General features: G+C 48.2%; 5 protein-coding genes across 5 annotated transcripts; 2 read left to right on the forward strand and 3 right to left on the reverse strand.

Moving 5' to 3' along the window:
• Positions 1 to 5,679: 5,679 nt before the first annotated feature.
• Positions 5,680 to 8,196, reverse strand: LACBIDRAFT_292170 (uncharacterized protein). Its single transcript, XM_001875270.1, has 6 exons — positions 7,940 to 8,196; positions 7,856 to 7,870; positions 7,702 to 7,795; positions 7,585 to 7,649; positions 6,394 to 7,525; positions 5,680 to 6,348 (listed from the first exon to the last, which is right to left on the reverse strand). The coding sequence occupies exons 1-6, from the start codon at positions 8,170 to 8,172 to the stop codon at positions 5,785 to 5,787; spliced, it is 2,103 nt and encodes a 700-aa protein (XP_001875305.1). The 5' UTR covers positions 8,173 to 8,196; the 3' UTR covers positions 5,680 to 5,784.
• A 48-nt stretch (positions 8,197 to 8,244) lies between these two features.
• On the reverse strand, positions 8,245 to 9,190 carry LACBIDRAFT_181880 (protein transport protein Sec22; the record flags this gene model as incomplete). The annotated part of the gene is made up of 5 exons (XM_001875271.1): positions 8,245 to 8,484; positions 8,536 to 8,694; positions 8,752 to 8,912; positions 8,961 to 9,070; positions 9,119 to 9,190. 5 exons carry the CDS (start codon positions 9,188 to 9,190, stop codon positions 8,330 to 8,332), a joined length of 657 nt encoding a protein of 218 aa, XP_001875306.1. The 3' UTR covers positions 8,245 to 8,329.
• A 211-nt stretch (positions 9,191 to 9,401) lies between these two features.
• On the reverse strand, positions 9,402 to 11,715 carry HCD-2 (3-hydroxyacyl-CoA-dehydrogenase, mitochondrial). The gene is made up of 15 exons (XM_001875272.1): positions 11,651 to 11,715; positions 11,573 to 11,598; positions 11,298 to 11,523; positions 11,236 to 11,248; positions 10,958 to 11,182; positions 10,891 to 10,904; positions 10,759 to 10,835; positions 10,690 to 10,706; positions 10,527 to 10,637; positions 10,444 to 10,472; positions 10,041 to 10,380; positions 9,817 to 9,991; positions 9,609 to 9,765; positions 9,484 to 9,562; positions 9,402 to 9,430 (listed from the first exon to the last, which is right to left on the reverse strand). The coding sequence occupies exons 1-11, from the start codon at positions 11,672 to 11,674 to the stop codon at positions 10,279 to 10,281; spliced, it is 864 nt and encodes a 287-aa protein (XP_001875307.1). The 5' UTR covers positions 11,675 to 11,715; the 3' UTR covers positions 9,402 to 9,430; positions 9,484 to 9,562; positions 9,609 to 9,765; positions 9,817 to 9,991; positions 10,041 to 10,278.
• A 272-nt stretch (positions 11,716 to 11,987) lies between these two features.
• On the forward strand, positions 11,988 to 12,609 carry LACBIDRAFT_169007 (uncharacterized protein; the record flags this gene model as incomplete). Its single annotated transcript, XM_001874710.1, has 5 exons — positions 11,988 to 12,073; positions 12,130 to 12,239; positions 12,289 to 12,390; positions 12,439 to 12,509; positions 12,562 to 12,609. Coding segments are annotated over 5 exons (417 nt in total), but the record flags the coding sequence as incomplete, so codon positions are not given.
• A 188-nt stretch (positions 12,610 to 12,797) lies between these two features.
• LACBIDRAFT_305760 (uncharacterized protein) lies at positions 12,798 to 13,281 on the forward strand (the record flags this gene model as incomplete). Its single annotated transcript, XM_001874711.1, has 3 exons — positions 12,798 to 13,065; positions 13,129 to 13,226; positions 13,279 to 13,281. 3 exons carry the CDS (start codon positions 12,798 to 12,800, stop codon positions 13,279 to 13,281), a joined length of 369 nt encoding a protein of 122 aa, XP_001874746.1.
• Between the last annotated feature and the right edge of the window lie 555 nt (positions 13,282 to 13,836).

Below are 13,836 nucleotides of genomic sequence, written 5' to 3' on the forward strand. Positions count from 1 at the left end.
CGCGAATATACAGCGCCGTTGGAAAAGAGTGAGTGTGCTCCAAGAAGAACAGTGGTGACTTCCGTCAGAAGAGACGGGAGAGCTGGGAGGAGTGCGTAGGTACATGGTATCGGACCGGCGTCAGCATTTGTCAAAGACGTCAACAAAACTTTTCCTGCAGCCAAATTTTAATATGAGAATTAGGATTTCAGTACGCAGCCAACCTTCCAAAAGAGGTCGAGAATCAACTATTATAACAGAAAATCTTTTCCCTTCGTCGTGGGCCTGCAATAAAACCTTTTCCACTACTGATGATCTTGAGAGGTCAAAGGTAATTTGTTGGGGGAAAAGGTCAATCTTGAATTTCACGAACCTCGCATACGTCAGGATAACATCTCCATCCTTGATCTTTTTGCCGGCTAACTCTTGTATGACTTCATCTGCAATGATGATTCGGTCGCGAATATAATCATCAATTTTTTGACAAAGACGATCTTTCGCCTACGCCACGAGGTTGGCCATTAAAACGGACAAAAACACCAAGAGAACAGCGTACATCTTGCTCGATCATGTCAATGTCCGACCCGCTGATTTCTAACTTCAGTTGTCGTATGGCATTCCCCATCGTAACAGACATTGGCCTGGCCGAGACAAGGTGTGTGATCTGAGGCGAGAGATGGGTCATCAAGTGGCGGGAGAGGGTATTATGTGTAGGTGTGGTATAGTCTTGTATCACCTAATGGCCGTATAACAGATGAATAGAACATTGACCTTGGTAACGGAGTAGATCATACCGTTTTGAAAGCAGTCAAGGTCGCAATACACCTGGCATTTGCTCCACATATTCTAAACTCTGAAAACAGAAGGCCGAGCCTGATTATAGCTGGGTGTATGTCCCCTTTGAGAGTATGCCCGATAGGTTTAGGCAAGCCGAAATGCGAAAATATGCGGAGACCATGTGAGACAGACTTTACTCCAGTATCGTCGGCCACGGCAATAGCACCGGTATCTTTGAGGGGTAACGCATGTTGCTTTGTGACATTCGATTCACCTCCTGGTTGCTTCTTATGTGCAATTTGCGGTGACTTTGCCTTGGTAGGTGCCCCTCCAGATTGTGGCTGCTGCTTTGAAGCGAGTTTGGCTGCCCTTTGCTTTTCTTGTAGCTCCCGTCTTTCAGCCTTTGTCATAGACCTCTGCGAAGGCTGGCCTTCGTTTTGTTTTGAGGGCGCCGAGACTAGATCTGCTATCGTAGGGACTGGCATAAGGAAGATAAGAGTTTGGAATGATCGTAATCTTAGAGAGTCAATAATTCAAGGTCACGTGATTCGCACGCATAAACTTTCTTGCAGGTCCTGTCGTAGTACCTAGTGTCACTCAACAACCACGACGATATCGAGCAACTCATCCTTGACGTTTACCCTTTGGACAAGTGGCACAACAATTCCTTGACGGAGACAAAACCTTTTCAAAAGCAGCATGGTTTGTAACGAAGTTTCAGATTCTGATATCCTCTCACACCTCTTGCAGGGCGTTCCTGCTCTCTTCCGCTGGCTCAGCAAGAAATATCCGAAAATCAGTCAGTCTCTTTTTCAATCTCTTTCACTCTTCCCTAAATTAGGTTTTGAGTCTATCCCGTCGAAGAGGAAGAGGAAATAAAGGTTCCTGACGAAAATGGAGACGACATTACAATCCCAGTCAACATGGCACTAGCAAATCCTAATGGCACTGAATTTGATAACCTCTATCTTGATATGAACGGAATTGTATATTCTCTGTTCACTCTATCCTTTTACTGTCTAATCTAATACCATAGGTCCATCCATGTACGCACCCCGAGGGCAAGGTAAAAAGAACGACCTTGACGTTTCAGCTTATTTGTTGATTTACCCCGAAGCCTGCTCCAGAGACCGAAGAGGAAATGATGGTGGAGATCTTCAAATACACAGAACGTGTGGTCAACATGGTCAGACCTCGAAAGTTGCTCTTCATGGCAATTGGCGAGTTACTGAGTGCTTGCGAGCTTATGAATTTTCTTAACTTGCGGTTACAGATGGTGTTGCTCCACGTGCTAAAATGAACCAGCAGCGGTCCCGACGTTTCCGTTCGGTGCAAGAGGCGAAAGAGAAAGAGGAAGCGAGGAAAGAGTCTGTCGCACTCTGGGAAGGTTCGTCAAGGTAACATTGCAACGTGAATTTTACTGACTACTCGTTGAAGCTATGGGAAAAGAAGTTTCGGATGAGGAGAAGAACAAAGTGTCTTGGGACTCCAATGCCATTACCCCCGGCACACCGTTTATGGACTTACTTGCCTCATCGCTACGATACTGGGTTGTTCAGAAAATGAATACCGACCCCGGGTGGAAGAATGTTTGTTGATCTCGTTGTTTTCGAGCTCCTACCTCACAAGTTTTATTAGATTGAAGTTCTCATCTCAGATGCAGGTGTGCCAGGTGAAGGAGAACATAAAATTATGGATTTTATAAGGCGGCAAAGGAGCAATCCGGGGCATGATCCTAACACACGTCATGTCATATACGGTTTGGTCAGTTCACATTTCGCTGCATTGATGAACTCCGCTGAGATGCACAACACAGGATGCAGACCTCATCATGCTTGCCTTGGCGACACACGAGCCTCACTTCAGGGTGCTTCGAGAGGATGTTTTTGCGAACGACACTAGTCCAACTGCATGTCGCATGTGTGGTCAAGAGGGTCACTATGCTGCTCAGTGTACTGGCACAAAAGCAGAAATACAGAAAAAACCTCCGTCGGAAAAAAAACCATTTATTTTCCTTGATGTCGCAATCCTGCGCGAGTATCTTGAAGTCGAATTGGACGTGCCCAATATACCCTTTCCTTTCATGTTGGAGCAAGCGCTTGATGATTGGGTGCTCCTCATTTTCTTCGTCGGCAATGATTTTCTCCCCCATCTTCCATCCCTTGAGATTCGAGAGGGGGCCATTGACACTCTTCTCAAAATCTGGAAGCGAGAGCTCCCTAGAATGGGCGGTTATTTGACAAATCATGGGCATCTCGAACTGTCACGAGCACAAATCATACTTGACGGTCTTGCTAAACAGGAAGATGAGATATTTCGTAGGCGTCGTGAAGGTCCGTTTCGCCGCCCTATTTATAATGATCACTCTTTGCGTCTCTTCCAATCACTTCATTTAAATGAACATACCCCATTAACCTGTCTTTGTTTGTAACTACAGCTGAAGAACGGCAAGATCAGAATGCAAAACGTCGCAAACTTGAACACCAGAACCGGGAGGGGGGCTTTGCGGGCCCCTCGCCGACGATGGCATTGACTGCTCCCTCTGTTGCCCCCTCCTCTGCTGCACCGTCTTTAATCCATCCCTCACTCCCCCCGCGCCCGACTTACGATTTCGCCGCCAAGGCCGACTCTATTGGCCTTGGGGCCCCCCAAACGCCAATATCAATCCAGAATGCGCCAACTGCTGCTCAAGCGTTGGCTGGTTCCAATCGCGACGTTGTTGCTAACCGCAGAGCCATTCGAATGGCGAACATGAGCGCCGCTGAGATGCTAAAGGCTGAGCTTTCTGGTGTAACCCCCGTTAAACCCGATCCGCTTCCACCAAAACCTCTCCCCCCCACAACAGCTGCTACCCCGACTTCGAACGGGGATGTTATGCGAATGGAAGAGGATGAAGTTCCCGGTTTAGGGAATCACAACTTGACACCACATATATCTCTGGACCCCCCCATCACGCAAACAATGAAGTCTGAAACTCCTGCTGATTGTGATATGGATGCTGAGGGCGATCCTGATCCTGATGTCGTTACAGGTTCCAGCGATGCAGGAATTGTTAGCAGGGACATATCACCTAGCCACAAACGCCACTTTGAAGAAGGTCCAGGATCGAAGGAAGTTCCAGAGGATGTGGTGGTCATTGAGGAAGAGGATGACGATGCTCCTCCATTGCTCGTATTGAAGGTTAATGCAGATGGAACAGTAGAGCAGCAGGACACAGTCAAGTTTGTGCAACAGCCGTCCCCTTCATGTCACTGCCTGATTTAATTTGCAGACTTTGGGAGCCAGGATACAAAGAGCGATATTACCGTCAAAAATTTGGCATCGAACTGACGGACACAGAGTTTATTCAAAAGTAAGCTGAAGCTCTTTCTGGATTGCGTCGGAGTATTTATTCGTTGCAGCCTTACAAAAAGCTACGTTGAAGGCCTTGCTTGGGTACTCCATTACTATTATCAAGGGGTAGGCCATTATGTTTTTCTTCATCTCTTGAAAATACTAAGTAACAACAACAGACGCCTTCCTGGCAGTGGTATTACCCTTACCATTTCGCGCCGTTTGCCGCAGATTTCAACGATGTCGACAAAATGGATATCAAATTCGAACTTGGACAACCATTCAAACCTTTTGAACAGTTAATGGGTGTATTTCCTGCCGCCAGGTTTGTCGTAAATTCGATGTAACGATCCACTATTCTGACGTCGAAATGTAGCCGAAAGCATATCCCTGAGGTGTTCCAACCTTTGATGGTCAACGAGGACTCCCCAATCATCGACTTTTATCCACCAACTTTTGAAATCGACATGAATGGGAAAAAGATGGCTTGGCAGGGAGTTGCCCTCCTTCCGTTCATTGATGAGAAACGGTTGCTTGAGGCGATGGCGACAGAGTACCCGAATCTTAGCGACGATGAAGTTCGCCGAAACCGTTGGGGCAACAACGTAATATTCGCGTCAGACGACCACCCGTTGTACCCTTTCTATGAAGCACTCTACGGCAAGCGCAAAAGCCAGGAGGTCAGTTGTTCGACTCAAGTCGAATTGTTTATTCTCAGTTTCATTACTTTCTTTAGCCAGTCCCAATAGATACTCACCTAAGCAAGGGCATGAGTGGCTCCGTTTTGCCAAATCCAGATTGCCTGCCCGGGTCTACGTATTACTCGCCATTACCAAGTCAAAACTTGGCAGACATCAAAAACGATCGTTCACTCTCTGTGCTATACTTCTTCCCCAGGCAGCTGACACCTCATCGATCCGTCATGCTTCCTGGAGTAAAGAAGTCCTTACGCGTGCTCTCAGCAAACGATTTAGAAGTCACCAGGAATGGCGGTCGTGGTCGTGGTCGGGGAGGATGGGACCGTGGTGGCGGACACAGAGCTGGTGGTGGCTACAATGACAGGGGCGGTCGGAACGATCCCTTTCACTCGCGTCCCACCAACTATGGTCAAAGTTCTTATGGGGCTGAACGTAGTTCTAATAATAGAACTGGATATGGCGGCGGGTATGCGGGAAGAGGCAGCGGAAACGTATATCAACAAACTCAATATCCATCCCGACCCTATTCAGCTCAACCACCTTCGAGTCGTGGATATAGTGATACTGGGTTTGCTGGTGGAAGGGGAGGGCCAAGGCTTTCTCAGAGTTATGGCAACTATGGGAACGCTCCTCCCTCTCGAGGTGGCCCCTACACTCATGGTGGCTACGGAAATCCTCCGGCTTCGAGTGGGTATCAATCTTTTTCTAATACAGGAGGTGGAGATTATGGAGGCTATGGAGGCTACGGTGGCACTCAAGGTGGCTATGGGTCGGGTTCTTATCCCTCGCGCGGTGGTCAGAATACGCGAGGAAGTGGGAGAGGAGGAAGGATGTAACTATATTATCACTATCGCTATTTGTCGCTACCCCCTTGGTCTCACAGTGTCCCGTTAAGTTAACACATTGGTTTTGAATCAGATAATTGTACATGCGGTTGGATAGAAATTAGAGGCCAGTTGTGTCATCATGTTCTAGTCATTTATCCTTCCGTCGCATTTCACTTCTGATAACCTCCTCCTCTTCCGTGATTATAATTACCCATGGAGTGCACACCAGGATACCCACCTGGCATCCCTGTTGCTGCAATGCCATTGGGTCCACTCATTGGCAAGCAGGTGATGTATAACGCATATCTTTTTTCTCTGGCCTTCGCCTTGCGTCTCTGCTTCTTCTCTTTGTGACGCTGCCTCCTCTCTTGCTTCGTCTCATGACGTCGACGGCGCCCAGCGGCAATTTCTGAAAGAGAAGGTTGACCACTGGGACGTCCGTAAGGCCCTGCTGGCGTGTTGCCGTAATCATCGTCATCCGTGTCTTCTTCGGATGACGATGATGAATCTGAGTCATCATCGTAGCTGGGCATATTCAAATCAACTTTTCCTATTTGACTTCCCGAACGCCTCTCACGACCTTTGTAAAGGACAACCTCGATACCGCGGGCAAGAAAGAACGATGTATTCCAAAGGTCGATGAGCTCAGCCGCGAGAGTCGATGGTTTTGGGGGCCTTCCATCCCGACCAAGGCTTTGAACGGGCAATTTGCCAGCCCAAGACAGTGATAAGTCCTGCACTCGTCATGAGATAACGAATAACGGCGAAAGGACACATACCTCCATCAGACGGAACCAATCCTCATTATGAACGTCATGGGGCTTCAAAGCCAATGGCATTCTCGGGATATGGTCGAAAAATTCGTCCATGTCCTGGATTTTCATAGTTTCAAAGGGTGTATAGGGGAGCGCTGCGTTGATAGGACGCGAGAATGCTTCTGGTGCGGGCAATTGCTGCTGCTGTTCCATTGGAGGGAGTGCAGCACCAGGAGGAAGAGGAGAGCTGGACCTCTGTCCAGGGTATGTAGAGGGTGGGTTGGTATAAGGGGCTCCCGCACCAGATGCGGGAATGACACCAGGAATCGGAGTCGTTGCCCTTGACGGCTGAGGTATCGGCTGACCCTCCATCACATGCCCTCTAGGATAAATTTGGGGCGGTGGGCCACCAAAGGGAGTGGTAGATCGCGCAATGGGCGCGATCGGAACTGGACCACGGGGAGGGGAGGCGAAAGTGGATCCTGGATACCCAGAATGGGTAGTCTGTGCGTAAGGGACTTCACTCGAGCGCATATTGGGCGAGGGGTTGTTAGAATACGATCCAGAAGATGGATACTGGGGTTGACTAGCTGGCGCTGTTGGATAGGGTCTCGGGTTACTGTAAGGTCCCGCGGCGGGCGCATACGTGCTGGAGGCCGCGCTGTATGGACCTGGAGCTCCGTAGGGAGCCCCATAGTTACCACTGATCGGGCGAGGCCTGTCTTGCGCGGTTTCATGGACACTGTATTTGCGAGGGCGGCCGAGCCCACTGGCCTTCTCTCCAGGATAATCGCGGTTACGGTCGATGTCCAGGTCGTTAAATTGGCGACTAAGATCAGTATAATTGCCGCTCACACCTCGGGTATACGCAGATGTCGCGGCGCCATAGGGGGCGCCGCCGGCGTTGTAACCACTGGGAGGTTCATTGAGGTTCGAGTACGGGCTTGGAGGATACCCTGTACCACCTGGAGCCAAAGGATATCCAGGAACGCCTGCATTGAAGGACTTGCGTCGCTCACGTTCCTGAGTGTCACGTTCACGAGCCTTTCGAAGTTCATATTCAGAATCGTTTCGGCCATGCCCCATACGCTCTTGCTCCCGACGCTTGGTTGATTCCTTCTCTTCTTTTTTTCTTCGTTTTTCTTCATCGCGTTGCCTCCAAGAGGATTAGGCTCAGCAGAGCGACTCATTCACATGGCACCATTATTTACTCACCAGTCTTTCAGTGACTTTTGTTCCTCCTTACTAGGGTTACCTCGGTTCCATGATGCGGCGAATTCCTTGAAAAATGTCAATAAAGTATCAGATAAAAGATCGCAATTCAAGTATCACCGAGGTCGCTGGCTGTGCTCCTGGAGGGAGGATCTGAGTGGCTTCAGCCGGAACCCATTGGATGCCACTAACAATGCCATTGGCAGTGGAATAACTGAAATCAGTGTTGATCGATTAATGAAAGCTGATACTGAAAGGTGGAGAGCTAACACGCCTTGCAGATACAGCCCTAGGGAGAGGAGATCGGTTGAGCGATGGGCTGCCGATATGGTTCCATCAGGACAATGAACGGACGTACTTGAACGGGTGATAGATAACTCTGCCATCGGGCCCAGTGGATGTCGTGTACGTTATTGCGCCTGGGACGATCTGGCCACCGGGCCCCGCAGCAAATGGTTGGGGATGATACTGACTATCTGCGGTGGCATAAGCAGAAGGTGCCCCGTAGGGCGATGGCGCTCCGTAGGGGGATGGCGCTCTGTAGGGCGATGGTGCTCTGAACGGTGATGGGGATGGTGCTCTGTACGCCATGGGTATGAGGAAGAAAGAAGGGACTCCAACTGTGATGGTATGAGGCAGTGGTATTAATAGTATTCAGATAGCAGCAGCAGAACAGATAAGATAACGCGAGCTCATTACACTAAAACAATTATAAGAAATAATCATCCAAATCCAACACACGATTCCATCACATAAATCTCCAGTACAACATAATGAACACCAGCAACCCAACAGCGCCGAAGGGTGCGTATTGTCGGAGCATGGCTTGCAGGTTAATATTCCTCGCAGCCTTCCGATACTTTTCCGATTCAGAGCGTAACGAAGTCGACAAATGGGACATTCCTATCGGATCGTCATTAGATGTCGTCAGACGGAACCAGAACGAAAACATACGATCTAAGGAATCACCCCTCCACAACAGCTCCTCCATATTTTTCGTCATTATTCTCGTCACGTCTTGCAGGTCGTCATTCAATCTGTCCAGCCCAGAGCTCGCAGCATTGGCTGTTCGTGTATCCTGATATAAACGTGCGGTCTTGGACATAAATGTGTCTGTGAGGATGGTGAGTCGGTCACAAAGACTCCAATAAACCCAAGGGTGATACGCACCGAAGCCAATGAAGGCATAAGGTTTTCGCACGGTTTCAACCTTGGAACCATAAGTAGTCGCAAACTCCTTTGAAAGTTCGTCTAAATAAGAGAAGGCAAGTTTTCGAGGGTAGGACTTGTCGGCGATTGTTAAAAAGACGACATTGTCTGATATGAGGTAACTGAGAGCGAGTGTTAAGTCCCGTGGAGCAAGGACAGAAGTGACATACTGTAATGTGTATGGCCCACTTTCAATAGAACACCGCGGCTCCGCGTTGGGAGTTATACGTCGGAATATAAGCTTGGATTGTTGCTTGTGCTCCTGCAGAACTTGTTCTGTCTACGTTGGAATGAGTGAAATTGACAGATGCAAAACGTTGTAACCAACCTGCTCATCGTCGACGCTGGCAGCTAATGGCAAAGCATCTGAGGCTCGAACGATGATGGTTGAACGAACCATGGAAGATGAGGAGCCAAGTAGGCTTGAAACGGTGGTGGCTGAATACGTGGTGCAACTCACGTGATAAGATATCAACGCGTGATGTAACAAGAAACCCGCACGTGATATTACGGTCCGAATCCGTTCTTGGCCTCCGTTTGTTATCTTCATCATATGTTTGCTGCAGATGATTTATTCACGGCTCCTAACCTTTGCAACATACCACGATGTCGCTCTCCCATCTATTCAACGTTGACAAACAGGTATCTCTTCTTCAAATATCTTTTTCGCTCGATGTTGACAACACTGGCGACAGCTCACCTTTTATGGGGCCTACCACTCCAATAAAGTCAACGTCCTCATCCACATCATCTGCGTGCCGATTATTCTCTGGTTCGTTTCGCTCATTTCTCATATCCAGGACTCATTTGAGACATAGGTCCGCTCATGCACTCGTTGCCCCATTACCCATGCCCTCATTTATGCCCACGATCCACTACGCATTCAACGAATACCTCGTTTTTGATTTGAACTACGCCACAATACATGCTGCGTTATATCTGGTCTATTATTTTATTCTTGAACCCGTCGCTGCAGTTCGTAATTCCGCAGTCCTTCGATCGGCAATTTGCTTATATCCCCTTTAGTTGTTTTACGCCCCTCAACTGGTGCTGTCCCTCCTCAGCGCAATCGCATTTTCGCAACGTCCAGGCTACTTGATCTGGGCGGGTCTTCTGCAAGCTGCTTCATGGGTTGCACAGTTTCTTGGACATGGACTTGCAGAGAAGCGTGCTCCGGCTCTCCTCAATAACCTCATAGGGGGTATGATATTCTTTCAATTTTGTCAATCACTCCTCACACATTTCAACAGCTGTTGTACTGGCACCGTTCTTTGTGCATCTTGAGATATTGTTCGGTCTTGGATACCGACCTGCCATGCATAAACGCATCAATAATGAAATCGGCAAAGAGATCACGAAGATCAGGAAAGCTGAGGGTGTCAAGAGACGCAAGGAACTTTAAATTTAGTTCATTGATTTATCCAGATTGATCACATTACAACTTGTCTCAATCTTAGCTAACGTTCGATTGTACGATATAACAGGGAATCACTGCCGAGTGGCCAAACTTATTGGTGGGGGAAGTGCGGGCTCTCCGACTGCAGTGACGTATGCTGAAGAAAGTCCGCCGTCGACCTTGAAGTCGGTTCCCTACAAACGCAAAGAGAAATATTTTGGAATCACAAATCATAGATACAGAGTGAGCGGACGCACCGTCACATAACTACTTTCATCGCTGGCAACTAAGCGAGGACGTTAGTTGTCTGGTAACAATCGAACTGCTGATTCATACTCACGAAAAAGAGCAGCGTTGGCGAGTTCCACTGCTTCGCCAAAGCGGCCCATAGGAAGGTGGACAAGTCTGCGCTGACGTTTCTCCTCGGTATCGAGGAAATCCATGAGGAGAGCTAGTGAGAGTGTATGAGAGTTTTAGGCTGAAGTGGACCTAAGATAACTTACGAGTCTTTAAAGGGCCACTGTGTAATTCAATGAATAAACAATTCTTGGGAAGGAAGGAAGGAAACTCACGGACAAAGAGAATTGATGCGAATGCCTTCCCTAGCATGAACCATAGCAAGTTCACGGGTCATTGCGAGAACACCTCCCTGACGGAAAGAGATGACTCCGACAATTGCCTCTAATTAAAGGAATGTTGCGCACTTTAGATGCAGTATCTGTGTGATACATTTCAAGTTTTGTGGTCAAACATACTACCTGGATCACGCACATGCCAGCTGTGGGGTTGCAGCACCCATTAAAGCGACGAAGCTTGCAGTATTGATGATACTGCCGCCACGATGCAATCCCTTGGCCTCATCCGTGGGGGTTTCGCGCATCGCAATGATTGCATACTTGCAACCCCACCAAACACCTTTCAAGTTGATCTGCATAGTAAGATCCCAGATGTGCTCTTCAGTGTTTAAAGCGTTGTCATCAGCAGGGTGCATGATGCCTAAGACGGCGTCGTATATGAACTGCTGATAGTCAGGAATAAGATGTACCTACCTGCGTTGTTGAACTGAGAACATCATGGTAAAGAGATATGGTGCGAGATCACGAGAAAATACACTTGCCATAACATCCAATCTGCCAAACTCATTTATGGCTAAATCGACAGCGGCTTTGACATCGGCCTCCTTGCTCACGTCCGCTTTTGTTGCCAGCACTTTGACATTGGGGGATCGGGTTGCGATCAAGGTCACGGCATTCTGGGCTGCTTCAAGGTTAATATCCACAAGCACGACATTTGCTCCTTCTTGTGCAAACAAGATAGAAGATTCCAGCCCGATGCCTCTGCGAGAGAATCACATCAAATGCAATGATCAGATGGCACGATACACACGATCCAGCTCCTGTTACGATTGCAACCTGTTGCTTAAGATGAGGACCAGGAAATATCGGGAGATGAGAAAAACTTCACCTTATTCTGTAGTCTACCGGGCATAGTTACACTGTACTTGATAGTGAGGACGAGCAAAAGCTTAATTACATATTATAGGTATTTCAATTTGCTTGCTTTGATACGACTGGTCACCATTCACGTGCGCACTCGTCACACCTCGAGCTTTGTGGCTTTCTCAAGGCTTTCTATCAAATACTTACTGACCTGCACTGCACACTGACGTTGCGCTACAGTCCACACCGCTGCCTTATCGCTCGTATCGCAATAGTCAATTATCATGAGTGGCGAAGCACCCGCAGTCAGCTTGAAGAAGAGAAAAATCTCCCCCACCGCGGCAGCGCCCACGAGTCCTCTTCCTGACTTACTTGTCAAACGACTTTCGGAGAAAGCAACGCTCCCAACTCGCGGATCGCCATTATCAGCGGGCTACGACCTTTACAGGTGAGAATGAATTTACACGTTACGCGCGTTTAACAAACCTTTGGCTTTCTCTTTAGCGCGGAAAGAAAAGTCATCCCTGCGCATGGAAAGGCTCTCATTGACACTCAGATCTCAATTGCCGTACCAGTAGGAACTTACGGCCGCGTCGCACCCCGAAGCGGACTTGGTATGTAACTGTCCATCCTTGTCCATTGCGATACTCATTGTATGGACAGCATCCAAATTTATGATAGACACGGGGGCAGGAGTAATTGACGCCGACTACCGCGGTGTGGTCTTCGTTTTGCTCTTTAACTTATCAGACAAAGACTTTCAAGGTGACGCGCTTGTCTTCTCCAGAATTCTCATAATCTGAAAGCACGCAGTGGAAGAAGGCGATCGTGTAGCACAGCTCATCCTTGAAAAGATTCACACAGCCGAAGTCCTTGAGGTCCAAGTGAGCACATTCCAGTTTACAGCTTGGCTTGAAAATGATCTTGATATTGTAGGACTTGGACGAGACAATTCGTGGTGCAGGAGGGTTTGGGTCGACCGGAGGCCATGGTTTACTGGAACCATCTTCTATTCCATGATAGATATCCCTGCTTGAAGAACTTTTTGACTTTGTCTGCGTGCTTGTAATTTACATACTTTACTGACCAGTTGCTGACCAGTGACAAGTCTCCGCTGAGTTTGAATTTGGGCAAATTCACAAATTTAACCCTTGTATTTCTCAACCGCCAACATGCTCCCAACATTCCGGACTTGTGCCCCAAATATCTATGAGCCTTTAAAGAAGCTTCTTCCTACGAGGCTTCCTCCTTCACTAGTGTCTAGGTCAGGGAATTTATATGAAGTGCTCTCCCGAACACCAGGAGGCGGGATTGGGAATGCTGTCCATCAATGCCGATGGACGGACAAGGACATCAGAAATTCGTACTGGATAGTTACTCGCTCTCAATTCAAGTGCGGCGGCAAACATGGTAAAGCATGGGGGCTCTTATACTGGAAAGGTACGTCAACTACAGCTTTGACAACTTCATATAGTCTCTGACCTTGTCATGTTCCTTCAAAAGGCAATCTTGTTAGCCCACAAGAGGAGCGAATACGGGGTGCTCTGAAATATGCATGGAGAGATGGCCCCTCTCAACCGGCGAAGCAACCCTCAAAAAGCGTACGTTCATGCTCAAAATCAGTTTCTGGTTCTAATGGGTCCGTCTGTTTAGTGAGCATTCCCCTTGACTCCCGGAGACTCTTGTAGCGCGAGTTCAAGTGGCGCGCACCACAGAACTTAGGATTCACTTTACTTCAGTTCTGAGGAGGGGGACTTGCCATTAATTTTGCGAGGATGTACTTGCCTCAAGAGATAACGTTACGAACAGAGCATGTTACAAGGTTTGCCACGCGATGGTTCAGGCTCAAGTTCAAGCCAGCGACCACTGTCCACTAAGCGGCCCTCATTATGGTAACTTCAGACGGGTGATGTGGCCTGGTGAAAAACATGCAGGATCTATAGGAACAGGACTTGTGTGCGAACCGTGACGTTGAATCTATACTTTGATAAGAGTTAATGATGGGTCGATGCCTTCTCTGGTACATGTATTGCGTATGGGTATGCAAGTGCCGATGATTGCAAGTGCGTTGCAGAGGGCGGCGAGCTAGGCTGATGCCAGAGAGAGGATGGGAAACTTTGGCCACGATCTGCCTCCAACTCCACCTTTTCAGCAATTACCGCTCAATACTTAGTTTGAAAGGTATAACCCAAGCCAATTTTGTATTTCACA

The sequence above is a fragment of the Laccaria bicolor genome, genomic scaffold (genome assembly GCF_000143565.1).
Source record: "Laccaria bicolor S238N-H82 LACBIscaffold_2 genomic scaffold, whole genome shotgun sequence".
Classification (NCBI taxonomy): Eukaryota; Fungi; Basidiomycota; class Agaricomycetes; order Agaricales; family Hydnangiaceae; genus Laccaria; species Laccaria bicolor.